Raw genomic sequence first — 27,710 nt, 5'->3', positions numbered from 1 at the left:
GATGTAAAAGTCTACAAACGGGAACATATATATACATCTTACTAAATATATGTCACAAATCACGGCGCTGTCACAGCTTTCACTTGGTGGGTTGAGAAAGAGTCTAAGTGCTGTTGTTTTTAGCAAGTAACATACATTGCATAAAACGTCACAGAAAATGGAGCTTAGTGATTCTAGAAATTATTTCATGGATAGTGTAGAAGAGTGCATTCCGCATCTACCCGTTAGAGGTAAAGGAAAACAACTACACATATTTATAAACTTATTTTGTCCGGATTAAAGTTGAACGCAAATGGCACATTCATCTTAAACATCAGAGACGCTTTTAATCATTATTATCTGAACATCATCATAAAATAGCCAGACACCGATAAAAGGCGAACACGACATGAGACTCTTGATGCAACAACTCATTTATTCAGTGTTGAGATGAATTACAACGGAGAATCGCAATACAATAACTTGAAACTTGTTGAACAGGGTAATTTTAGAAGAAACAACTAAGATAAGACACACTTAGAGCTTATGCAATGTTGGTTTCAAAACAGATCTTTCGGCACAAAATGAACACAAACGAAGACAAAATAAATTCCAAAGAATATAAACCGGATATAAACACTGTGACACAACCTTTCCGCTTCTTAGCCACAGTTTACAGATACAAGCTGGTATATAAAGAAATATCTGCTCAGAAGAAAAACTCTTCATATCACATTATGTATATACAGAACTGGATCTCAGTGTATTTCAAATATGTTGCTTTAAGTAACTAACTTATTTACATTGAACAAGTAAACTATTTTCTGCCCACGTATATGAGTCTCAGAAGTTTTCGAAGTGGTGTTGATATGACGGAAAATCCTCGTACTGCTTAACCTTAGAACATGCTTTCTCCACTGCTAGGGTCATTGGCGGTGGACCACAGCTGAAAACACCAATCTGTTTCACCTGTGACAAGGAACAACATGCAATGCTAAAACGAATGATCACATACGCAAAAAAGAAACAGCCAACAGGTTAAGAACCATCTTTTGATATTCAACATAAAAGAAGAAATATAAATAAAAAAATCCGTATTACAAGCTCTAAATGGTCGTGCTGATCGAACTGATTTGTCCAGTTATACTGATAGTTGGACTTCTAATGATTAAAGAGGTTGATGGATTTGCTGATTTTTAGTTGTGCGTTTAACACATTATTTGTTGTATCATGCCATTGACATGGGAAATAAGTGACATTCCAAGGAGACATCGAGGTAGCTTTTGTTGACTGTCCTGACTGTCCTATCGTAAACAAAAAACGAACACAAAATATCGACCGATATGAAGTGCCTTCTTAAATATAATACAGTGCGTACCTCATACAATTTTAGTAAGCAAATCTGAAATAAAACTGAACAGTTAACAGTAAAATAATGCCAAAAAAATTAATTATAAAATGCTGAGGCAGCAAAGCATAACTAAATTATATATTTACATAAATTTTAATCGCATGCAGTATTTTACGAAGTCTGTTTTCCTTACATTCGGATGTTCATAATGAAGGGACTGGAAGAAATCCACAAAATCAGGACGACCAAAATGAGTAACTGCCTCGAGTCCAGTAAACAGGCACCTACCGGATATCTTCTGGAAATGGCGCTCACAAACGTACTGGAAAACATAGTGTCATGATGATATGGTGTCATTGTAGAAGATAGAATGGCAGCAAATTGATTTAATTTAAATGTAAGTTAAAATAAGAACTGACGACTAAAACAAAATTTTGTTTGTTTTGTTTTGTTGTTTTAAATCAAAAGCCCGTCAGTAAGAAGTCGCTGTTTCTAAGGCTGCAATATCCATTGGTAGGAATGCGCTTTACATCTGCCTGACTGGATCTCTTTGACTCTTAAACAGCAGATACTCAAACACATGGTTGCTTTTAAACGTGTAGAAATAGAATGTGATTGAGTCTGCATAATGGTCGAGGAAACTGAGACCTATATGTATTATCTTTATATCAGGAACTTTGCCTTTGCGAGCTAAAATATACGGAAAACATAATCAGATGGATGTTATGCAGCAAAACCTACATGCTATATCCAAATTTATTACAGATCATACAATTCAGTTGGATGTGTGTTTGAAGGCGATATACAGTTTAAATGTGTTCAATATGAAGAAGTAGTATTACCAACATGGTGGTGCGCAGGTCATATTTATGCTGGAACTGGGTGATGATAATGTGTGTGCTGACCAGTTTCTTGTGATCCGTCGTTTCCACCTCCCTGATGATATCTGTCAGCCATTCGAACTGTGTCTGTGTTCTTGTAACCCATAGGAAATATACCTTTAAGAGAAATAAATTGGCAGTTCTAGGAGGATAATTCTGGAGTTAACCATTATATATTTATTCAGTTTTACTGTGGAACATATGCAGGCAACATGAAAATACTGAAATAATGATTTTTTATTGCCGACATGAACTCCAGCGCAACGGGATTTATGCGGTGTATGTGTAGCTAATGAAACTTTAAATACTGAGCATTTGGCAGAATATCGAGCCATACATATGTTTAATATTGGAGATGTAAGAGGTACAGACCGTAAATTGTGCTGAACATTATACCTTTTCACAAGGAAACTTGGCTCCTATCTTTGATTTATGGGCAATGTCCTTGAGAATAGAGGCAAAAGGAGTAACGCCAATACCTCCTCCGATCAGCACAGACACTGGGAACCTGTACCAATCTTGATGTCCTTCCCCAAACGGATCGTCCAGGTACAACTGTGTAAAAAGAAACATCTGAAGATTTGGTGTCAAACATTAATATAGAACGTGCATACGGTCAAGCTATATCGAATTCAATAATATTTTATCTTTCATTCCCTCAATTGTAAATTACAATCCTACTGGCATTATAATCTGTCTTGTATTTGATTTTGTGTCTTTTTTTTTGAAAATATATTGCTGGGCACGGGGCCACAAATCGCACAATTTATGTTAAAACACTATAAATATGAATGATGTTTTCTTGAAAGTCTTTTAGCAGATAGTTTGCTATATATTTCATTCACCTTTTATAGGTTGTAAAATTTTGGATCAAATTAAGTTAAAATCACTCAATAATCAATGATCGACAGCGTGTTACTAAATGAAACGGCTATTCTCTGCCAGACTACGGATATTGTGTATCTGAATGTGCCTCAGAATAGTAACCAATAATCTTCATACATGTATTTTGCAAAGTTTCCAACGATTAGCAGTTAGTATTTTGTATCACTTTCACCATGGATTTAACACACAATGCTATTCATGTTGTACAAGAGTACCAAGGTTATATATGTAAAAAAATAAAATTTAAAGAACGTACCATAGGTAGTGGTTTGTCTCCCCTGTCATTAATGTCATATACCTTTCGGAGATTCATGGTCCAGGGCCCAACTGCCCTGATGTGTAGCTTTAACTGATCCTCGTGTGGAGCGGAGGTTAGCGTGAAAGGGTGGTATTCATTTTCCCCGAGTTCATGACACGCTATTCTAACCCACTGACCCGACTTGTACTCAAAGTTCAAAGGTCGCTTGAAGGTCAAGGCCGTGACATCTGCAACGATCCATTATGTCTTACACTATTGAAAAAACCTTTGAAAAACTTAACAATATTGAAAACTGAAGTCAGTTGGTGCGAATCTTCTGAACCCAACTGTATTGCTGATGATATGACGGTTGCGTATTAGGACAGAAACTAATCCAAGTTATTGATTTCATTATGGTACTGTATGCTAAAACACAAGACAAATTATAATCCTTATTACTTTGTCAACTAAATGCTCTTCATTATTTCTCTCTCTCTCTCTCTCTCTCTCTCTCTCTCTATATATATATATATATATATATATATATATGTACATTAATATATAATTGATAAGTAGATACGCTTTTGTTTTGGAAGACATATTAATATCTTATACGTTTGGAGATGTATGAATGTATGTATGTATGTATGTATGTATGCATGCATGCATGTAATAAAGTATTACTATTTATATATCTGTGTCGCCGAGTTAAATTGTGGATATCGAATTTGTTTTAGATATTCTTTCCAAATGAATATCGTGTAGTATTATGAATTATATCCATGTTTTTCAAGAGTCGTGGAACGACTTGTGTTATCGATCGTAATACTTCCAGCACACCACAGATACAGTGATTCATCACCCAGAAAGGATATATTAATATAATTGTAATCCATACCGACATAGGAATACAAGGAGTTATGATCTTATCGTATCCATTTAAAAAGGTATCGGGAAAAGTAAAGCTGATCCTGGTGGTTACTGACAAATGTCTACATTGCAAGTAATACACAATCTATTTGAAGAATTGTACAATAAAAAAGTTTTTTTTTAGACGTGAGTGTAACTCAATTCCACGACTTCCAAGAGCAAGATTTTAAGAAACAGCTAATCTTCCTCACAGCTGCTATCAGCCTTCAAACGGTTATCCACTGCAACTCCAACAATGGTAGCTATAAATATACTGCCTTCCACGTTATCCAAAATGTGTTTGACATTTTCGGCACAATACAATTCATTTAGAACTCTTCAAATATTGAAGGTGAAATCTGGATAATAATAAAGACACGTGCCGCTATAGCTATAGTTTGAGATAAGTCAAGGAGTAATGCATGATATAGTCCGTTCCTCCGTCTTTATCTCATATTCACAGAGGAGATGCTGTTACGAATCTAAGGTATTAAACTAAGAACAAAAACGAGCGAATACCATAACGTTTTGTAACAGTCAAAATATAATTTATATCTCTAAAATACAAATATTAAAATTCAAAATAACTTACAGTATCGTAAATGAAATCCTAAATAGTCCTAAATGTTCTATTACAGGTCCAAAAGTATTGAAAAATTCAAATGAGTTCTGGTGGTATTCTGAATGAAGTTCACTATTGTACGGATGTGCCTATAGTCTTGGTAAACCAAAATAATATAATAAAAAATGTCTTTAAATGAATTCACAGTAATTCCGAACCAATTAAATCCGAATATCAGACTACTTTGTAATTCTAATGAATAATTGAATGAAAGAAATAAAGCATTCTCAATTCATCATCATCATCATCAGTCTCATGACCTAGTGTGGTCGTTGAGGCACTGTGCTGCTGAACATCTGACCAGTTCCCTCCACTTTTCTCGATCATGTGCCAATGCCTGTGTCTCCGCAAAACTTTTCCTGGTCCATTCTGTGATGTTGTCAGTCCACCTTTTTCTCTTTCTACCTCTCCTTCTGCCACCCTGGACGCTGCCCTGCAGTACTGTTGTGGATAGACTGTTGGCTCTAGTGACATGGCCATACCATTTCAGCTTTCTCATTTTGACGGTGGTGAGGAGGTCCTCATATTGGCCTACTTCGCGCCTGATGGTGTTACGCACTTCTTCATTTGTGATGTGGTCCATGTAAGAGATGCCAAGGATGGTTCTGTAGCATCTCATTTCAAGTGACTGGATTCTTCGTTGTAATTCTGCTGTCAGAGTCCATGCCTCACATGAGTACAAAAAGACTGAGATGACTAGAGATCGCAATAGTATGATTTTAGTTTTCATACATATATTCTTGTCTCTCCAGATGGGTCTTAGCTTTGACATAGCTGCCATTTTTTGTGCTGCTCTTGACAAAATTTCTGCTCTTGATCCCTCTTCAGTGATTATGGAACCAAGATATTTGAACTGGCTCACTGTTTCCAGTTCATGTCCTCTGACTTTAATCTTGGCTGAGATTTGTTTGCCACTAGTTGTCATCAGTTTTGTCTTCTCAGCGCTTATCTCCATGTCAAATCTGGAAGATGTTTCATCCAGGTTCTTCCCTAAGGTGGCTAGCTCGTCTTCACTGCCTGCCAGCCCATCAATGTCGTCTGCAAAGCGGAGGTTGGTGATCTTACGCCCTCCAGTGCTGACTGTCCCACAGTGGTTTTCCAGGGCTTCGCTCATGATGCGCTCTAAGTAGATGTTGAAAAGCGTGGGTGACAGGAGACAGCCTTGACGCACTCCCACTGTTGTCTGGAACCAGTCCCCCACAGCAACTTGGGCAATTACTGCACTGGTAGCCTTGGCGTACAGCTGCTTGATGGTATTGGTTAACTTTTGACCCATGTTATACTTCTTCACTGTGGCCCACAATGCCTCATGCCACACTCTCAATTGGAGAAAACTATATGTAACTCCTTTGCGACTGATAATTATGATAGGAATATAATATTTGCAATAAATATTATCGTATATGGAAAGATGATACATAGCTTTAGAAACAGAAAGAGTGTCAATGACACATTTGCAGCCGAACTTGTAAACAAGGTTATGTACTGTATACAGCTAGACAATCAGGACCTAATGTCCTGAAGTCAAGTCGCATGAAAGATAACTAAATTAGAACGTGGTCTAGTACTCGAATGCGTTTGCTGTGATATAGATATTTCCAAGTGTTCTGCAGACACTCCCATTAAGATATTCTCCCTTTGGGTTGCTCTGCAAGAGTTAGTGCAATATAACACACACCCTTACACTGGAAAGTTGCGATTTATGAATTCACAAATGTTTCAGCGATATTCTTGTAAATGAGTACAAGTAATTTTTAAATAAATTTTAGCCTTTTGACAATTTCAGATCTTTCAACACCTCTATATACAATGAAATTTTATAAGTAATCGATTTAGCAAATTTATTAAAAATGATACTCACCAGAAGGCAAGAGGTCCACCTTTTTCACCAGTATAGGAATCTTTTTCCGGCTCATGCTGACAAGTTTGTCCAGTACAAATAGCACGAGTGGCCCAAGGAGATAATAGTGGGTAAGGGGGGCCTGCACGAGGCGTCCGGACCCATGCAGAATCAATAAGACGTACAGCAGCATATACAGAGTGTGAGTGACCCAGAAAGCCCTAAATACATGGCGACGAGCGTACGGCAGGGCGAAAACATACATAATGATGACGATCAGAACCAGAAATATTCCTGTTATCCCTATAATAATAATAATAATAATAATAATAATAATAATAATAATAATAATAATATAATGATAACAAGAACAATAACAAAATAGTGAAGAATCATCCAAGTTTATCATACATGGACTGCAGAATAGGATTCCATATAAAAATAGTCTTACAATGATAAATACGCTAAATACGGATATTTGTTTACACAACTTATATATATATATATATATATATATATATATATATATATATATATATATATATATATATATATATATACAATATATATATATATATATATATATATATATATATATATATATATATATATATATATATATATATATATATATATATATATATATATATATATATATATATATAGACACACGTACATACATCATATATGTATATATATAATCGGTTTGATATATGATCATATGAAGCCGAAATTTGCATGACTAATTAAAGGCTTAATTAATATTTATTCATCTTATTCTGTTTGCATTGAGCATGCAAATCCCGATGTGTACAGAAGAATATAAGGATTAGTCGTAGGACATGCTAGAGTTGGGTACCAGATATATCATTGGGAGGGGAAAAAAGAAAACAGGTATTGGAAACAAATATGGAGGCCCCGACCTTTCTGTGAATTCCTTTTGAGTCCCTAACCCTAAGGCATAACTAATGTTATACGAGGGAATGGTCTCTAACGGATTTATCACATGGCGACGGTCTTCTTTCCGAGTATTATATGATCCTATCTTTAATTTTTTTTCCTTTATGCACATCTTTTCGGGCATGTTGGTAAATCGGTTTGTCTGCTCAGAAATTATACTCGTGTCTCTTCCAAGCCATGATTTTTACGGGCAAGTTGGACAGTGCTATGATGATATGGAACAAGATGACTATTTTACATCATTCTATCACACGTTTGGGACCGGTAAGAAGGCATAACAGAAATTAAAACACTTTTAGGATTTTTTTTTTGCCTTTGCATCGACATAGTCATTTTACCATCAGTTAATAAAAGTGATTTGAAACCAATTTCACATTTGCTCTAAAGTTCAAACTTTGCTTGACAGATACCTAGATTGCATTACCGAAACGGATACAAAGCGTCCTATGTTTTGTCGCACAAGATTCAGTTCTTACTCCGGCAATATACACATACTAAATAAAGGCATTTATTGACTAACCCTATGTTAGAGTTTCTTGTAGACGATGCTGTAAGATGTCAGGTTATAAAATAATTAAACTAGTGTGCAGAACTCGAGAACGACTTTGGAATTCAGGTTACAAAATAAAGACTTGCGACTGTAATTGTATGCAGAAACATGAGCAACCTTTAATATATTAACGGCAGCAATGCTGTGGAACATTCTTAACAGTTCCATTGTGGTTATTAAAAATCAGTATTAGTTATACAGGACCATGACACTGACATCAGTAAATACCACAAACACAACATATGTAAGGCAAACCAGATACCGGGTCTTGTTAAGAAGAACGTACTAAATCATATTATTGACCTATCTAGGGAAGGGATAATCCTTTTCTAAACAAGACTGAGATGGTACTTAAAGTGTCACTACACATGTACTAAATATACATCACAATACATGTCGAGTTTCATCAGAACCGTCAAATGAGAATGTAGGTCCACATAACAAAGCTGCGCTGATTCGAGAATATATATGTTTATCTGACGCCACCGAGGGAGCTCAATAACAAATACATGCCAACAAGTACATTTTCTTCTATTTCCAGAGAATGATACACTTAAATGGGTTTCCAACTACCAAGAAAAAGACGACGAAGCAAATTATTTCATTTTTATATCCGTTTACTTTACTTCCTTCTGCCTTACTTCATTTCCTCCTCTTTAACTAACCTGTTTCACGTTATTCTACTTTCGTTGTTGCCAGCAATACTTTTATCATTCTGGCAATAATTTCCACAGTTGTGGGATGGTAATATAATATGAAAAATCACAAATCTATTGCGGTAAGTGTTTCACTGTACATGAACGACACGGTGAAGTCAACGCCCGTTCTCTCATTTACTTGTATTCATGCTCCCATTGTGAGTGTATCCACACGATGATTTGCCAGTTCCTTTAAGAATACATACTTGATGAGGTGATGACACGTGATTTTATTGTTAGTTTTTGTACATTATATAATTAACTCACCAGTTATTGTCAACCATGCCCAATAATGGAAGGAAGCAAGGACGTCCGATCTGAAAAAACAACCTTGATAAACTAGAGAAAGCTGAAATTAATCGCGACAGTATAAAAGAAAGTGATGGCAAAGTCTTACAAATACAAACTTAATTTCGACTCAAAGAATAATGCAGACAATGAGGATTCACATAAATTTGATTGTAATCGCACCAGTACTATTGTTAGCAGGCTTCATATCATACTTTATGAGTTTAATGAGTACTTCATATAACATTTGGACGTTGCACATGAGCTGTGAATGTTTATATTTACGGTAGAGGCTCATTATAATTGTACAATACTTAGAACACCTACGGCCTGAAATATCCTGTGAACTGGCAGTTCATGTCCATGGATGCGTGTGTGGAGATGTGGTAGAAGTTAATCCCGTGTCCCACACAATGAACAACTGAAAAGTATGTGGAATAAATAGTTTACTATTGCATTGATAAATATATATAACAATTCAACAACATGCGAGAAACATGGAATTTCAAAACTATACTAGATAATAAGGCATTTTTTCAAGATAAATTTAGCTCATTAATTCTTTCCATTTTAGTGAACAAATAGAAGAAATGAAGACACCGAAAAGATTTAATAAAGCAGAGTTTGATAAAAAGGAATGTTTTCAATTTTCGGCATGTTAGCACAACGCTGGCTCTACACTGCCGATTGCACACTAAATTGTAAAACTGTAAAGGGAAACACGACTAAATACACGGGAAGAAAACCTTTTCAAATAAACATTAATAAAAACAGTTAGGCTAAATATAAAATATGTATAAATATATTTCTTAGAATGTGCTAGTTTTCATTTCGGCTTCGGCACGTCCTGTCAAAATGGAAAAAGGTACAAGTTTAGAAATTTGGTGTATGCCAATAAGGTGCCTTGAGCTTATATGGAATTGCGAAAAACTATATCAAAGAAACCAACCGGTGAATATCAGCGCTACTATAGCAATCAGTTTGTGCATGGCGTAAGCGGAGTCGAAGGGGATAAATCTGTGAAGGAACGTTTCTCTCAGGAAGGTGATTGTATTCCTGCTCATGGTGATTAGTAGAGTTGAGTACGTCCACATCATGACGCTGGCGGCACCACGTGTAACCGTAACACCGTAACCCGCTATGCGACGAAGGCCACCATGCTCAAGTTGAAAGGAATAATCTGGATATAAAAATTGCGATGTTAACAAAAGATGCATTCTCATGCCCTCTATACTATTATTTGCATAACGATATTGAACTAAACTTTGGATTTTGAACTGTCATTAATTTCATTGATTTGCTTTTTCAACAGAGCCAAATTATGTGTTTAGCGGCCATCAATTTGGACCTGACGGTCTCTAAAAATAAAGATGTTTGCGAAATTAATGTTTACATTTTTCTATAATTATTACAAAAATTAAAACGTGGACATTTTAATCGGGTGATTCATTTATTTGGGCAATAATTAACGCAAGTTTGAATGTACTATCGATTGAAGGAATGCACAGTTCATCAATTATCTATGGGTAGTATTTGATTACTGCATACAATATTGTCCTGGTGGCTCGTGTATCTATGAGTATTATATGATTACTGCATTCAATATTGTCCTGGTGTCTCGTGTATTTTTATCAATTACTTGTGTTTACTATTTTATGGGATTTATGACTGAACGAGAGACAGCATGGGGCAAAACAATGTGTGCAATACCTACTCTGAATTTCACTTAATACTTATTGTTATAGTCAACATGAGAATAATTACGTTCACAATGTATACTGATAATAATTATGTAGCATGATAATCTGGAGATACTAGTATATTTTGTAAACTCGGCTAAGGTACCTGTAAAAAATTGTGTGGCATATTTTGATTACCTTATCTGCTTTGATGGTAATCGAGTTTCACCTTATAAAATCGAGCTTGCATAACAACTGCACCCTTATGCCCATGTACTACAAACTGTAGTCAGTACGAGGAGCCTGTAGTCAATATAGCATGTGAAGTCTGAAACAAATGCTTTCATAAAAATATTTTCTTAAATGTTTCTTCTTCTTCTTCTCTCCCATCAGCAAGTCTCTACTGCAATGACCTTGAAGTTGTCTAATCAACTAGACAAGACGTACCGTATGCAATCGCGTATAAGTCGGATTCAACATCGTAAATCCAGATCTGTCGTCTCATAATAGATCTTGGTCGATGCAGCTTTCTACGATTACTCAATAGAACGAAAAACAAGACAGACACTTATATGCCTTCGCATAAGGCGTCGGCAGATAATGGCCTAAGTGTTTTGAACCTGAACCTGATTTACGATCAAGTATATACGGTATCGTCAGATCTGGCATTTAATGGTCATAGTATTACTAACGAAATACCTTCCTTATTGATATTCAAGCTTATTTTCTGTAAATATTATTCGTAACGGTCGTGCAGTACTTTCCCTGTCTTTGTATACTCATATTCATAGTTTACTAGCTTCATTTAAGAATAAATGTGACAAGATTCAATTTGCTTACAGTGGGCTCTTTCTGCAAAGATTCCTACGGTAATGAGAATGTAGATGGTAACCCAAAAGATCTGACGACGGTAGTTCTCTACCCAGCTGAAAAAAGCAAACTTTCTTTTCTCCCACTTTGTTTTCGGATGCTCTTTGTGCTTGGTTGTGATCGTCACCTGCGATTTCGTGAGGGATAACGCTGCATGTGATGAATCGTTGTTGTCAAAGCCACGGCTTAAAAACAAAATGATCTATCGAAGTTAACAAAATGCATGCAAACATAATTTGTGTGTGCATTTCTCTGACCAATCACTGTCAGTTAATAAACACTTTCAAGCTTATATGTAAAGGAACTGAACTTAGTGGCAGCAAAATGCACGATGCAATATTAATCACTACATGATATTGGCTTGTTTAATAGGAAAAGATATATCTGATTTGTATTAAAATGAACAACGTACATTATGACCAAAGACAACAACAGTTCTAGGCAAGTCTTAAATACTTTATAGTGTTAAATGGCTTTATAATTTTAATTAAAAGTGAAAGGAATCTATCGCAACAGGCAATCTTTAGACATTTGTACTGAGGGTATCTAATTTACTAACTATTGGATGTATTTATTGCTCAATCTGGTTGTATACATTTCAGAGAGAGATGGATGAAAGGCTTGATTCTCAATATTTATGTGATTATGTTTTATTATATATTTAACTGTTTGAAACTCCAATGAAATGGAAAACAGAGCTTACGCGAATCCATCGATAAACGTCTCGCGTAAGGATTGGAATCTTTTGGCCAGATGTCCTGTTTTTCTTTCTCCTGAAAAGTACAACGATAAAAGATATGAAACTATTTTATAAGAGTAAACAAATGTCATTTGATAATTCGTTCGGTGATTTACATTTCTTTTAATATAGTATCTGAGGGTAAAATGAGATTACCACATATACGTGTTGATGCAAATGCCATGTGTGTCAACAAATCATATTTATTTATCTAAGTAACACAATCTACACAATGTTGTTGAATTAGATTAAATAGTTCTCTTCCAGAAATGAGTGTGAATAATTGTTTGCAGGTTTCATCCATATTTGAAAGGTTCATGATTTCAACCAACATTGATGGTATTAAAGTTGTAAAGTGAACAGTTGAAATCGTTACATATTTACTTTGTTTAACGTTCACAAAAGAAGAATTCAGTAGATTTGTAGCAGCAACGATTCTCTTGGCTCTTTGGCCAAGACTTCCATAAAACCTTACAAAACAAGCAAACAGCCACTTTAAACAAAGAGAAGGAAAAAAACACCACAATGACGAAATCTTCTACCTTAAACCGAGGCTTCTTTAAGCTTGTTTCTCAAGACATTTGTGAAGAATTTCAACTACCTATAGCTACAAAGAACACGTTCTATACAGGTATAATACAAAATTCAAATGACGTAAGATCAAGTGCCGTTTGCAAGAGTACGGGTATATACAAACCAATTGCTGTACATCCGTTCTTCTGTTGGACAACATTATGTGTTTGGATATGTTTCATTACATCGTCTTTACTAGACTTTGGGAATTATTGCCATCTCGTGCAGAAGTTAAAATGACTGCAATTTCAATTGGACATATACACATTTGGGGAATTTATGTTAAGATTAGGCCCTAGGTAATTGAATCCACATCATGACATAAAAAAGGAAATAACTCTATGTACGAGTAACGATTGAAACGTTCTCGTTTCCTATTCGGGTGAAATGGGTATTATTATATATCACGTGTTGTGTTTCTTTTATATACCTCTTGGACAAAAGTGAGGTATGAAACCTACATATAAGCATGAACTGATGACGTGATGCACGGGACGATCTCACATATATGTGATATGAAGACGACAGAAATGTACGTAACAGTGATCACGAAAACAAAGTGGGGACAACAAATTGTCGCTCTTCATCATATTAATGTAAGACAAGCTCTTTTTTCTTCCAATGGACCTTAAATGAATATAAAATCTAAACTGCAATTTTTACAAAAATGTTATGCATATTGATTCAGCAGTTTTACAAGATATGGCCGATTAAGTACAAACATTCGTGTTGATATTCTAAGCTGTGGATGTTACCATGATCAATATATTTGTGAGGTGACTCAAATCTGGTTTAATTCATGTACATTCTTCATATGATTCGATGTTGCATAAAGTTTGTATGAGAACTATTAACAAAGCACGGGGAACAACGATGCTAAAATGTATATTCAATAGTGACAATGAATTCAGATGGTATGATACTGGACAAATCCGTTGATGATAATGTCACGTTTGTTCAAACTACTTCAAAATATACAGAGCTACGACTTTAGGTCTTAAAGAGTGCAACTGAAAGGAAGTGAAAGCAACAATTTAAGTAAAATCAAGAACAATGCATTTATCTACACTACAAAGTGTAAATTTAAAGGACTCTTATAGGGCTGTGAATTAACAACCAAAAAATACTAAATGCCCTTTCAAAAGTAAAGAAATATAAAATGATACTGATAATTTCCAATATTCATTAATGTCCTCATGTAACACAATAATGCAATCTTCCATGACTTTAAATGAATTCACGTAAGTAAAATTTAATGTATTAATCCCAAACAGTCAATGAGGACATTATTAATTTAAATGAACATATGAAATAAATAGTTTCTATGTATTTTTCACACTGACCCTTCGGCTGAAGTCTTAAAAATGATGAGAAATATGTAGTATTCTGCTGTTCTGGCACAAAAGTAAATATTAGTATTTTAGTGCCTGATACTTTTGAGTCACACAACAACACGAAACCACATAACACCTTGAAATCACACAACACCTTGAAATCACACAACATCACGAAGTCACACAACACCTTGAAATCACAACCTTGAAATTACACAACACCTTGAAATCACACAACACCAAGTAGTAGCACATTAACTCCATTTATTTCTCTTAACGAATGATGATAACACTTTATGTCGTGTTACTAGATAGCTACCCAGTATGTGTGTGTGTGTGTGTGTGTGTGTGTGTGTGTGTGAGAGAGAGAGAGAGAGAGAGAGAGAGAGAGAGAGAGTATATTCGTTACAGTTGAATTATGTTTTGTAAAAGATACAATTAGAAAATTATCTCTTACCGTCAAGTCTGAGAGTTGCATTCTCGAAAACCTTTTCATATTCGTCTGAGGCAAAGATTTGCTTAAATGTATCGAAACCCATAATGTCGGCGCTCCGAAGTCCAGCTTGGGAGTAGAGATTATCTATCAACATATTGACCTGGTCATCTCCAAGTTTGCCGTCGGACAGCTCCAATATCGACCTGGATACACGGAAACATACAACGTAAGTATGGTCCTGTCTGTCAAATTCATAATTAACCTCATCAAACATATCATCAAAACTGACAAGGGAATATACAGTGTTCAATACGGTTTTCACTATCTCAACCCTCCTTTATCTCTATAATGGGTGTGATGAAACCGAACAGTGAAACGTACAATATGCAGATTAGTTCTCCAAATTCCAAAAGAACATTTTCTCTTTCATAGCTATTCCAATCCACAGCATGTAAGCTAGTAATCAAAGTTTCTTTACATTTGTAGTTCTGATGGATTTAAATGACTGGGATGATTTCGTACGTATTCAAGTAAACGCCAGTCAACATTTAATGGGCCACGAATGAGCTTTTGTATATATAAATGCAAGAAACTGACAACGAACAGTGCAAAACTAGTATCAAGCTAGCTTGAACGCTTTCGACTCTTTAATGAGCCTTTTTCAAAGTCAAATACAAAACATGGACAAGACAAATAAATAAAACAGTAAAACGGTTATGTTTGCGAAACTTTCTATGGCTGTTTCTACAGGAATTCAACCTTTCAACTATATTATGTGTCAACTAGTTTATTTCAGTTTGTTGCTAATACTGGAAAATATTTGTATTGACCTAGAAATTGATGAGCCAGAACGACATTATTTAGATCGTTGTGAAAATAAATGTTTCAGTTTAGTCATTTATATATTATTTAATGTTCGCAAACATAACAAAATAACACATGCCAAATTACATGTCTGTAACAGCAAACAATGCAGAAGAATAGGAGTGTAGATGTCAGAGAGTTATGCATTTTGTTCTTATTTTTGTTTTAAATCTCGTACAGTGATTCAAAGACAATCAAAATCAAGTTTAAAGTCGTGAGACCAGTACTATCGGTATTTTTGAAAATTAATGAAAATCAAGTAGACTCTGCTCTGAAACATGGGCAAGAATGTAAATTTCCTTGAGGTCCAAACATTAACTGCATGATAATAATAATTAATAATAATGAGGACTTTGTATAGCGCCTAATCTTTAGAAGCTCTAAGCACTTTACAACATTAGACAACACCTATAAGATAAAAAAATATAATAATATTGTTACAAAAACAAACACCATGAAATTAGAAAAACATTAAAATATAAAAACACATTCTGAGAATATTTCAGGTAGGAAACATTATTAGGTCTTTAAGCTTGTTCTTGCAGTCGAAATAGGTGAGTTTTGAGAGCCCTCTTGAATGTGATCTCTATGTCTTTGTGTCTAAGTTCAGTGGGCAATTCATTCCACGTTGCTGGGCCCTGGTATGCAAAAGAACGCTGTCGATATGACTTTTTTTCATAGTGGAAATAATGAGTATACGATTGTAAGAAGAGGAGCGTAAGTATCTTGCTGGTGTGTAGACATGGGTGAGATCGGATAGGTATGTTGGACTAGAGTCCGACAGTGAAAAGTAGCACAGAGAACAAATTTTGTGTTTGATTCTGGATCGAATGGATAGCCAGTGTAGGGTACAGAGTAGCGGGGAGGTGTGCTCTGATTGTGGTACTCTAAGCATGATCCGAGCAGCTGTGTTGTGAACTTTTTGAAGTTTCTGGAGTAGATATTGAGATGAACCAGACAGAATTTAGTTACAATAGTCCAGTCTTGAAAGTACTAATGAACACACAAGAGTTTTAGTGGCATCAACTGAAAGATATTTGCGAGTTGAGCTGATGCGTCTCAGCTCAAGATATACAGCCTTGCATATGTTCATGACATGATGGTGCAATATAAGAGTACTGTCCAGAGTAACACCTAGGTTTCGTACTGATTGTGTGAATTTAATTGTTTTTGCGTTGCTGATATTTATTGTTTGAGGTAAAGGATGTAAATGAATAAGTCTTTGTGTTGTGATCAGAATGGCCTCAGTTTTATCATCATTCATCTGTAGCTTGTTCCATGTCATCTATGATTTCACATCAAAAATGCACCTCTCTACACCTTCGATGGTAGCATCAACTTCAGCTGGGTGGCTAGATTTGTATATTTGGGTGTCACCAGCGTACAATTGGTGAGACACTGGATGATGATCTATGAGACTTGAGAGCGGCTGAGTGTACATAATGAAGAGAACAGGTCCAAGAAGAGACCCCTGTGGAACACCACAACATAGATCAACTGGGCTGGAGTGTATTCCATTTGCCGATACAATTTGTGTCCTGTTGACCAAGTAGGACTTGAACCACAGTAAGGCTGTATCATGAATGCCAAATACATGTTGGAGACGGTGAAGTAATATATTATGGTCTATTGTGTCAAATGCTGCAGACAGATCAAGGAGGGTGAGGACTGTAATCTTTCCGCTATGCAACGCAGAGAGAATGTCATTAACTACTTTTAGAAGAGTAGTTTCAGTACTGTGGCAAGGGCGATATGCAGATTGTACATTGCTAAAAAGACTGTTTGAATTTAGATGAGATACAAGCTGGGATAGAACAACCTTTTCTAAGATTTTTCATATGAATGGGAAATTAGAAACTGGGCGGTAGTTTTTTAAATCGTTAAGGTCTAGTGTTGGTTTCTTCAGCAGAGGCTTTAAAATGGCAGTTTTGAAAAATGATGGGAATTCTCCGGATGAGAGAGAGGTATTAATAACATTATTTAGTGAAGGCAATACTAGATCTAAGCACTCAAGCAGCAGTGATGTTAGAATTGGATCAAGTTCACATGACTTTGGTGCACACTTCATCACGATTGTACGTACAAAATCCATAGAGACAGGTTCAAATGCCGCTAATTGTTGCCGCTCAAATTCTGTATCCCATCTGTATGGTGACGACGAGTCAATTGAAATTGTGATGTCAAGCTTATCTCTAATGGTTTGTACTTTGTCACGGAAGAAATTTGCAAACATGTCCGGAAGGTCGACTGGAGCGAAGGTCGTTGGAAGTGGTGTTGATTTATTCCTTGACATTAGCTTGTTAGTAATCTCGAAGGGCTCTTTGCAGCTGGAACTTTCCATGATCTTAGTAGTGTAGTGGGCTGATTTCGCTGCATGGACTATATTTGTGACATTCGTCTTAGCTTTGCTTATGAACAATGAGACTGGTGGAAAGCCAGAGCCTCTCAGCTTTACGGCGGTCTCTTTTAGCAGTGAAAAGCTGGTACCTAACTCTGCTATACCATGGAGAACACTTTTGAATTGATACTCTGCACTTGGTAGCTGGGGCATGTTTGTCAAGCAATGAACGCAGACAGTTATCGATTAGCATACAAGTGGACTGCAATGTCATGCTTGCCTATGACATACATTTTGTGTACATAGATTGGCACCACTTCACTGTCAAAAGGCGGACACAACATAAACAATACACTTCTCGGCTTAACAAAGTTTTCCTATTAAGAATGTGTTTAATCAATGTATGCAAACAAATAGTACATAGTAAATCTTTACTGTGTGGCAGACGCACTAGAGCCGGGTAACACATTTACTATCGGTATACGATAAGCGGGACACATATTGTGATCACAGATCGTAGATAAATGTCTCCAACAGTGGAGCAGTTTCGTTATAACTACCACGAATAGCAGAAAACTATAGACTGGTTGTTGTTATGCAAGCCGAAATAGTTTGTTATAATAGTGTTACGAGGCTGCTTAGTACATGACCAGCTACTCTCCCATGTAATTCTGAGAACTAGGTTGCTTTAAACCCACAAACAAAGCAATTTGTGTTTTTTTTTAAAATTCAATTGTGCAATGTTTTATGCCTAAATCTATTTGCGCAAATGTGGTACTTAATCATATATAATTAATATTGTGGCAAAAGTTAGACTCAAACCATTAACTATTGATTTTCAAGCAAATAACTTCAAACAACTAGTGTCCGGTACTATTATCATCATTACAAGTCAGGATACAGATTGATTTACTCTGTTCATTCGGTAAAACAGTGTAGATATATTGTATTATCTATCACTGCTTATGATGATGAGAACATAATGTTTATAATTTTGTTTGCTATAGAGATCTCCATGGAGCAGAACTCATTTTATCAGATATAAATGTTTGTTACATTTTCAGTCGTATTGACTTTCCTGACAACGTTTTATTGATGTATCTATGAACAGTAAGAAAGTAAGGAAAATGGTCTAGGTATTGTAACATTAAGGGGTGTATTTTGTCTTTCAGACATATCAAAGAAACCACTCTAGGTCTGAAAATATCACTAATGCATAAAAATATATAGATGCCTTTGTTCTCGTGCAATATTAAAGACAGTAAGGTTCTAGGGAGTTTTCGTTTTTCACAAAGGAGTAAGGAAAGTGGTCCAGCACTGAAACTGTTATTTTATCAGTAAATTAAATCATACGTGTACGTTTGTGTATTTGTGCATATATACATGCAAGTGACCTACTTTATAATGTTTTCAAGGTCTGCCTTTGTCAAGTATCCTCTCCCCCTTAAGTCATTCATATTGAACAACAACTTTGTCTTCTCTTCAGCATTACCTGAGAAAGTAATAAAATGTCTGAATTGATCCCCAAACAAATACCGTGAACTGAATACTTGTAAACGACTTAGAAACTAACATAGCTGGAGACCGAAACTTTCTGCGGGAATTAATGTTGCTACTTTTAAGAATAATATCAATCTATGAAACTGAAATAACAAACTTCAACAAAATACAATTTTAATATCATGGATCTATTTGTCATACCCTGATATATATTTCCAACATGTGTCATTTATATCATCCAAGTACATTTCGGATTGTCTATTCTAGAGAGGGATGAGAAATACTATAATACATAATTAACATAATGCAATGAAAGATAATTATAGAAGTATTAAAATGTGATACAAGGTACGTTCTGTACGAAACGAAACACGAAACGAAGCACTGGCATATACCAAATATAAATATACAAAATATAAATATGCCAAATATAAATATACCAAATACAAATATACGACAAAAGCTTTGGAGCTGATATAAAAGAAGGTGTGTTTACCTCTGGCTAGTATCAGAAACACGTCCATGAATTCTTGAAAGCTGACAAAACCATTTTTATCTTTATCCGCTATGAGGAACATGTTTCTGACGAACGTAGAGTTGGGTCTTAGTCCTAGAGCATCGGCGAATTCGGTGCGAGTTAATTGAGTTATTGGGATGTCATTGGCTAATTTGGAGTCTAATTGAAGGTTTACTTCCTCTTGAGACTCCTACAAAACAATAGAAAACAGCAACCGTATGTACGGAAAGGTCCACATAACTTATATTTGTAGTTTGAAGTAAACAATATTGATCTTGAAAGCAATAACATAACAAGCCGGAAAAATAAATTATTCAGAGTGATACAATCCATTTTCAAGTGCTTTAAGATTATTTTTAGTGAAACAAAGTTTGAGAAAAAAAAGTTACATATATCCTGCGGTAAGAAATATTTTCCTTTCGAGTCCAGTCATTTCATGCGAAACCGTTGTCAACGTATTTTCCTCTAATTCAAAAACATCATCTCTTGAAGATAATAAATAAAACAAACGTTATCATCTAGAAAATTTAGATATTTCCTTAGTTTAGCTCAGTTTAAAACGTATTACCTGTTTTACTTTGATCTTACAACGAATGTGTGTAAATGGAAATTGAAAATGTATAAAACGGACAAAAACTTTCTTAATAAAATGATTGTGAAATATACCTGTAAGCACACCATTCTGAAAAAATTATCCAGTAACTTTTTCCTTGTTTCCTTTGTTTCTGCGTCTTTCAGTATCATGGCTTCAGAAAACCTGAGCCTTTTGCTGCTTACTCCGACCTCCTGCAGGAAACTTTCAAGCTTGCAGACAAACTTGTCTCTGTAACCTTCGTCTGCAAATCGAAGGATCTGTAAATATGTAAGGGATATAATGACTTTAATGTATGTATTAAAATAGTCCATATGCAAACCTATTTTACTTGTGGTTACAATAGTTTGAGGTATCAATATAGCAAACATTTTGTACCTATTAAATAGTGCCAATTTATCACAGTTAGTATATCTGATTGTAGGGATGTGATCTTCCCGCTAACTCTATGGCAAAGTAGAACATGAAAAAATGTTTTTTTTTTTTTTTTTAAATAAGGTCCAGGCACAAGGAAAATGTGCATACTATATCATAATTGTATTATGTCTATTTAAATTGAAAAGGAAAAATTGCTTGTCTTTTAACAATTCTGTTATGTGACATTATATAATAAGCAAACGCATACACTTATTTCAATCAATTAATGTCTTATGATATACAGAAATCTCTCGAAAAACAGTGACGGTAATATTGTATTTACTATAATTCATAGTTGAATGCCAATGTGACAAACAGTGCTTATAAAAGCGTTTTCGGTCATAACTATTTCCTCTTAACAGTATTCAAAAAAATAAGTGAAATTTGTCAGTTTCGTTGGATGTAGCTTTCCATTTGAAGTTACATAAAATAAGTGCTATCGAAACACGCGAAAGTTAGGGTATATTTATCTTATCAAATATTTCATAAAGAACAAAAACATCACCCAGCAAAACTGTAAACATTAGTCTCGTTCAAGTCACTATACACCAATGCTGTTGACGATTAAAGAAAAGTGTCTTTGAAATGTGAACTTAAGTGATTTCTATTACAGTCCTTGTGAATGGTTCACGAGAAATTGTTAACCCAACCTTTACATATCAGGTCGAAGGGAAAATTCAAACTACCCCACAAACAAAAACTGGAATTGCTTGCTTGATTAAAATGAAGAATTTAACCATCTTACCAGATCTATTTCTCCTGTCACGCGAACGGATATAAGCGTTCTCTGTCTGTCGTCAGATTCACGTATATGAATCTTCTCTGTATTTAGGCGCAAATCTATCAATCGTAGCGGCTTCTTAAGAATGTCCGTGATATGGATCTTCTTTCTGCCCAGGTTAAACTTGACCTTGATTTTTCTTTCACCTTCTTTAGGTCCCGTCCATTCGGTCACTGTGGAATCAAATTGTTAAGCATGGGAAATTTTCAAGATGTAGTCATTAGCCACTCTAAATATGGAAATGAAGGCAACTTGATGCAGAAATACTTCTTTGAACAATACGTTCTCAACGGTACTTCAATCATCCTGCCTTTTGAATCTCTTTCTGATGTTGCAATTCATAGTCTTCACAACAGCATAAATACATTTAAAGATCCACGTTCAAACCAAGACATTAGCAAGGCATGTGGTTCCAGATGAGAGTAACCTTATGACATTTAAGGAGGCCGCTCAACTGTTATTGCTACATTTGTCAAATATAGTGATCGATTTGTTCCAAGCATCATATTTCCTACAAAAAGTGGGGACAAATATATCTTTAGTAATGGACTTGTTCCTCTACTAAATTGTGTGAGTAACTTGTTAAACATTGTTATACCTTGCATTCGTATAACTATTTTTACTACCAACAGCCTAATTAATCATGTTCTATCTGCCTTAACACCTAAATATAAGCTCTTTTACAGTTGTATGGTGTTGTTAATGACTTTTGCAAGAAACACAGCGATGCAAATGATATTAAGTGGTATGTTATGATATTAATAATACTTTCGACACATTCTGGTATGACAGTATCCTCTAGAAAATACGAAGTATAGGAATCGGTGGTAGATTATTGATATGGTTAAAAAATATATTTTTGATAGGACTCCAAATGCTGTTATATAATGTTGCATTTCAGATGAGCACATTGTCATAGCTTTTCTTTGTCAAGGATCTACTCAGACCAATTTTTAATTCTAATTTATTATACTTAACTCAACCCACAATAAAGGTATTTGCTGATGATAAATTCTTGTCAATAATTGTGGAAAATCCAGCTTTGGCTGCTTATGATTTACAAGACATAGAAAAGTTCAACATATGGTCCGATTCATAGTTAGTACAGCTTAATCCTAACTAAACTAAATCAATGACCACATTAAAAAACTATATGGGTAAATTAGCCACTATATATAATGAATGATACAGATTCTAGGTATGTGAGTTCCTATAAACAGCTTAGCTTAAATCTTGATAAAGCTCCGTCTCAGGACAGTCAACGCTGGAAATAATCACCAAACCATTGAAACCAATTCTAATCTGAAACTTGAATGAACATTATTTGATTTTCCTTATATCGAGTAGACAGCAGTGCTTACAAAACAGCAATCAATATGAAAAAGGTGAAATACAAACAAAAATAAATTGAAGCATAAATAATCGTGTCTTAGAAAAAAAAAAGAAATTGCGTATTGGCTAAAAGGAAAGTTTAGTCATATGCTAGAATTTTAGAAGAAACATAATTGAAAAGGCTTTCAATGAGACGCTTCAAACATACAACTATATAACGATAAACACTTTGTTTCAAAATGTACTGTAGCTTGACCCGTGTTTACATGATAATAAATGTGTAGGTTTGTAATTGACTAAATGCAGACAGATATCAGTTCTTCGTTCAAGGAATGATATGACTTTGGGTATTGTCCCATTAGAGGCCAGGATAAACCTTTCATATATTAATTTACACTTGAATTGTGGTCTAGATCTGGTTTTGTTGTAATACTGCATAAGTGAGAGATTAATACAACTTTTATATTCAAGAATGTTTCTACGTTGTAGCTCATTAAGCAATTATTGTTCGAAAAACCATTCGTCATTAGTCAATAATTGTTCATATGGTTGAGCAGAGACATCAATGCATTTTCGTTTAGACTGCATCAAATATTGTGCTTTTATGAGCCATTCAATAGAACATCGTTGTATATTCATATACTTGCAATCCAACGAGGACATAATATGCTTTGTCCATAAGCATGAGTTTTGTATAAATAGTATCTATTTTTTATCGCATATTATCAAAGTTGAACTTAGAAACCATTTAGTACCCTCCTCTTTTCCAGATAGGGCTAGTATTTTCAGATTTTGTCAATAAGGGGGTAGAGCATTGCTTGTGCTAATAATTCTGGTAGATTACTGACTAATACAATGAAGTATTTTATGAACAATTATGTTTGAAGATTTAGGTAGCTTCTGTTGCGTATATATACACTCCTTGCTTGCATACATCAGGCGCTTTAATGAAATTTTGGTGTTATTGATTACAGCAGTATACACACATTATGCCAATTTTTATTTAATTATTAATTTTCTCGTTTGGAGTTAGAAATAGAAACAAATGCGAAATCAGGAAAACGGCGGAACATTAACCAAAGGTTCACTTAGAGTGTTCTGAAAATCAAAATGACAAATCACTAGATCACACATATTTTGAGGCGTCTTGCTCTCGTGCACCAATCAAGAAAACAATGCGGCCGATTTCAATTTCACTCTCTTTTTCGCTTTCAAATCTGCAAGTATCGAAAATAGAGAACTTATTTCTAATTTATTTCGTCAGAAGTATACAATCGTAATTTGTTTAGAATTGCATAGAATTCAAGTATAAATTCCCCCAAAACGTAGGGATGTGATGCCCATCGATTACTACGACTGCTGTGAAGAAAACCAATGAAGATGAAGAAATGAATTTGACATACCACCTTTCTAGTTATCTTTTGCCAGCATTGCATTAGCTCATGAGAGAGTTTGGATTGTTGTAGCTAGTGATGTGTCTGGAGCCGTGCCAAATAACTGACTTCGGGCGTGTGTGTGTGTGTGTGTGTGTGTGTTTGTTTGCTTGTGTGCGTGTGCGTGCTTGTGTGTGTCCCCCAGATGTTTTGTATAGTGTGCTATGTACGTTTGTGAGAACTTAAGTGGCTTTATGAGTTAATTTATTTTTCTTATATATATATATATATATATATATATATATATATATATATATATATATTGTTCTTGTTTGATTTGTTTAGTAAGAACCGAAAAGACTTATATTTATAAATCTTTCAGTACATTGTCAAGTACATTGTGTTGATTTATCGGATGTGGATGGAATGGACAGTGTTATGAAAAGTCGGTGGGTAGTGGTGGTAGTGGAAGATAACATAATTTAGCCGCAACCTTTGATGGAAAGCTTCTGAATACGGGTTATTTAGTGTTATGTAGGGACCGGTAACGATATAAAGAACAGAGAACCGGAAATTGCATTTCGCTGTGAAAGGCAAGTCTAAAATGGATCTTTAGGTAAGTGATAGAGAAATATAATTCACTCTTACACTGAAAGGTGTTAGGGTCATCGTCGTTTTTAAGGAACACCCGTCTTGCGGCCTGCAGCTTCCTCTGACGACATTTAGCCAGCACGATAAGGACTCCAATAGCAACTGCACGTATATAATAAAACTGATGTATCAAATGTAAGAAATCCGAAAAAAATTCATACAGGCAACAAAGGAAGAGTACAGTTTTGATATACAAGCTTGCAAGTGTCTACATAAATATCGTTAGAGTAGTGAAATCCTGAAAAAGTTGTTTCATATTTGGGAAGATACATATTTGCAGTTAAATAATTTATCCAAAATAAATGTAAATGTGTTACAACAAAATGCTATTTCTAGTCGTTAGTATCCTTCATCTAGTTTTACAATAATAATAATAATAATAATAATAATAATAATGATAATAATGATAATAAAGTAACAATAATGTATTATTATTATTATTATTATTGTTGTTGTTGTTGTTGTTGTATGTTTGTGTTCTTCTGAGTAGAATTTGGGGTAGTGATAGATTTTCGGATTTCTATAAATATATTATGGATACAACTTTATATCGTACATGGTTCCTGCAAATAAATTATCTAAAACTATAAGAAGAACCAAATATAACGAGTACTTTCGTCAGTTGCATGAAATAAAATAGAAACCTCAGATTCAGCAGGCGTATATAGTTTGTCTACTTATGCGAGAAATGATGCTAACTTGTTGTCAAGTAAGAGAAACTCGAAGGAAACCGACGGTATAACGTGTTTTCTACCCAAAATATGACAACCAGAACTCATGCGACCAGACAAATAAGTAACCGAATGACTGATAACCTATCTAAATAAAATAACTAACTGGATGAATTGCTGCTGATCTACTAGCATATTAAATAACTGGCTGACACATTAGTCAATTGATAGCATAACTATTAATCTAGATAAATACCTACCTAAATATATACCCACTCATCTTTTTAGCTATCAACGAATACCCACCCATCTATTTAGCTAACTATCAATGAAACAAGGAATCGAAACTTTCAAAAGAGATATCAACATATATTATTTTTCTCAACCTAATAACAACCTAAAAATAAAATAATCTAATACTCATATCGGTCGTTGCGTAACAGCGAGTAAACAAATAAATGAAACGTGATACATGGGCGCTCACTTACTGGGTATACAGAACCCGAGTCCAACAAAGGTGAGAGCGAAGGACACTTCACTTCCAGAGAAATAGTCGTAGTGTTGTAGAGGGGTGCATTTCTCGATTACTTCAGTTCCATTCAACGTCTCGTTTCCGTCAGCAACTAGCTGTTTGGGCTGTGGACAGGGACCTACGTTACAAGGAATCATGTAAGTTGCCATGTATATATGAATATATACATACATAAATGCATACATACATACATAAATGCATACATACATACATACATACATACATACATACATACATACATACATACATACATACTGAGATGACAGTAACATTAAATTCATATGCCTATTGATATTCTAAGCATCCAATATCTGAGTATAACGGTATTTCGACAAACGTGGCTGACCCATAAAGTTTAAACTCGTATGCAATCAACTCCATGCATAATCTTGGCCCAGTGATTAATGACACCAACATATAGAATCGATAAAACAGGTATGATTAACGATAAATTTATTCAGTTGTGATCATGACACAAGTGGATAAGGACCCAGTCATGTTCGTAGAATTAAAAAATCTGTACATAAGAATCTACAACTAAGATCTCAAAATGCACCCATACGGAAACACCTGTCTCCCCCTTTCACACTCTAATCGCCCATATATATATATATATATATATATATATATATATATATATATATATATATATATATATATATATATATATATATGGGCGTTTGTTGTGTTTGTGTGTCCATTAGTGTGTGTGTGTTGTTTTTGCGGGTTTAAAATGATTCTCAAGGTAACATAGGCTATACATGGTGGCCAGGATAATGGGTGGAGGAACAAACCCCGTTAAGATCAACCGACCGACGGGAAAATACTAATAAGCTTTGTCACATACCCACATTGGCAAGCACGAGATTCGAGCTCACGCTGACAGAGGTTAGATGTCAGTGATTCAAGGCAAACGCTTAATACCACTTGAATTACCATTAACAATTTCAGTGAATTTTTATGCCGCAACGAGAAATTGGGCTGCAAAAGTTATCATTGGCCCGACTACTCTACACTGATAAAGTTTATTTGCGCCTTTGCAGAAATACAGAGGAAATCATTATTGTAGTTTTACAAAAGTTATGAAGTGCAAAGGATGTATTTAATATTTTACATCCAGAACGTTAGTATTTATCAAGTATATATCGATTTAAAGTACACGATATCTGTGCATTTCGCCGCACAGGTGGCACAGTAGTTAGAGCGTCCACCTCTGATGCGGAAGTCGCGAGTTCGAACCCTGGTCAAGTCATACCAAAAAGTTAGATAAGTGGTACATCACTATAAACTGCCACACCACAGACAGTGTA

General features: G+C 35.0%; 1 protein-coding gene across 1 annotated transcript in view; it reads right to left on the bottom strand.

Moving 5' to 3' along the window:
* Positions 1-395: 395 nt before the first annotated feature.
* LOC149770836 (dual oxidase 2-like) overlaps positions 396-27,710 on the bottom strand; it is a 56,918-nt gene continuing 29,603 nt past the window's right edge. The window contains exons 14-31 of the mRNA XM_089949060.1: positions 26,357-26,518; positions 25,195-25,299; positions 21,806-22,014; positions 20,718-20,903; positions 20,031-20,241; positions 19,433-19,526; positions 14,854-15,035; positions 12,456-12,523; positions 11,721-11,952; positions 10,151-10,381; positions 9,529-9,622; positions 9,181-9,230; positions 6,727-7,008; positions 3,353-3,582; positions 2,608-2,766; positions 2,173-2,328; positions 1,524-1,652; positions 396-948 (exon numbers count right to left, since the gene is read on the bottom strand). Of these exons, the coding sequence (XP_089805186.1) occupies positions 823-948; positions 1,524-1,652; positions 2,173-2,328; positions 2,608-2,766; positions 3,353-3,582; positions 6,727-7,008; positions 9,181-9,230; positions 9,529-9,622; positions 10,151-10,381; positions 11,721-11,952; positions 12,456-12,523; positions 14,854-15,035; positions 19,433-19,526; positions 20,031-20,241; positions 20,718-20,903; positions 21,806-22,014; positions 25,195-25,299; positions 26,357-26,518 (2,906 nt within the window). The 3' untranslated portion in view covers positions 396-822. The remainder of the gene's footprint in view (positions 949-1,523; positions 1,653-2,172; positions 2,329-2,607; positions 2,767-3,352; positions 3,583-6,726; positions 7,009-9,180; positions 9,231-9,528; positions 9,623-10,150; positions 10,382-11,720; positions 11,953-12,455; positions 12,524-14,853; positions 15,036-19,432; positions 19,527-20,030; positions 20,242-20,717; positions 20,904-21,805; positions 22,015-25,194; positions 25,300-26,356; positions 26,519-27,710) is intronic.

Source organism: Sinohyriopsis cumingii, unplaced genomic scaffold (assembly GCF_028554795.1).
Source record: "Sinohyriopsis cumingii isolate HCF-2022 unplaced genomic scaffold, ASM2855479v2 utg002263l, whole genome shotgun sequence".
In the NCBI taxonomy this organism is placed as follows: domain Eukaryota; kingdom Metazoa; phylum Mollusca; class Bivalvia; order Unionida; family Unionidae; genus Sinohyriopsis; species Sinohyriopsis cumingii.
Note: the sequence above shows the minus strand (reverse complement) of the source record. Positions and strands in the feature narration are given on the sequence as shown.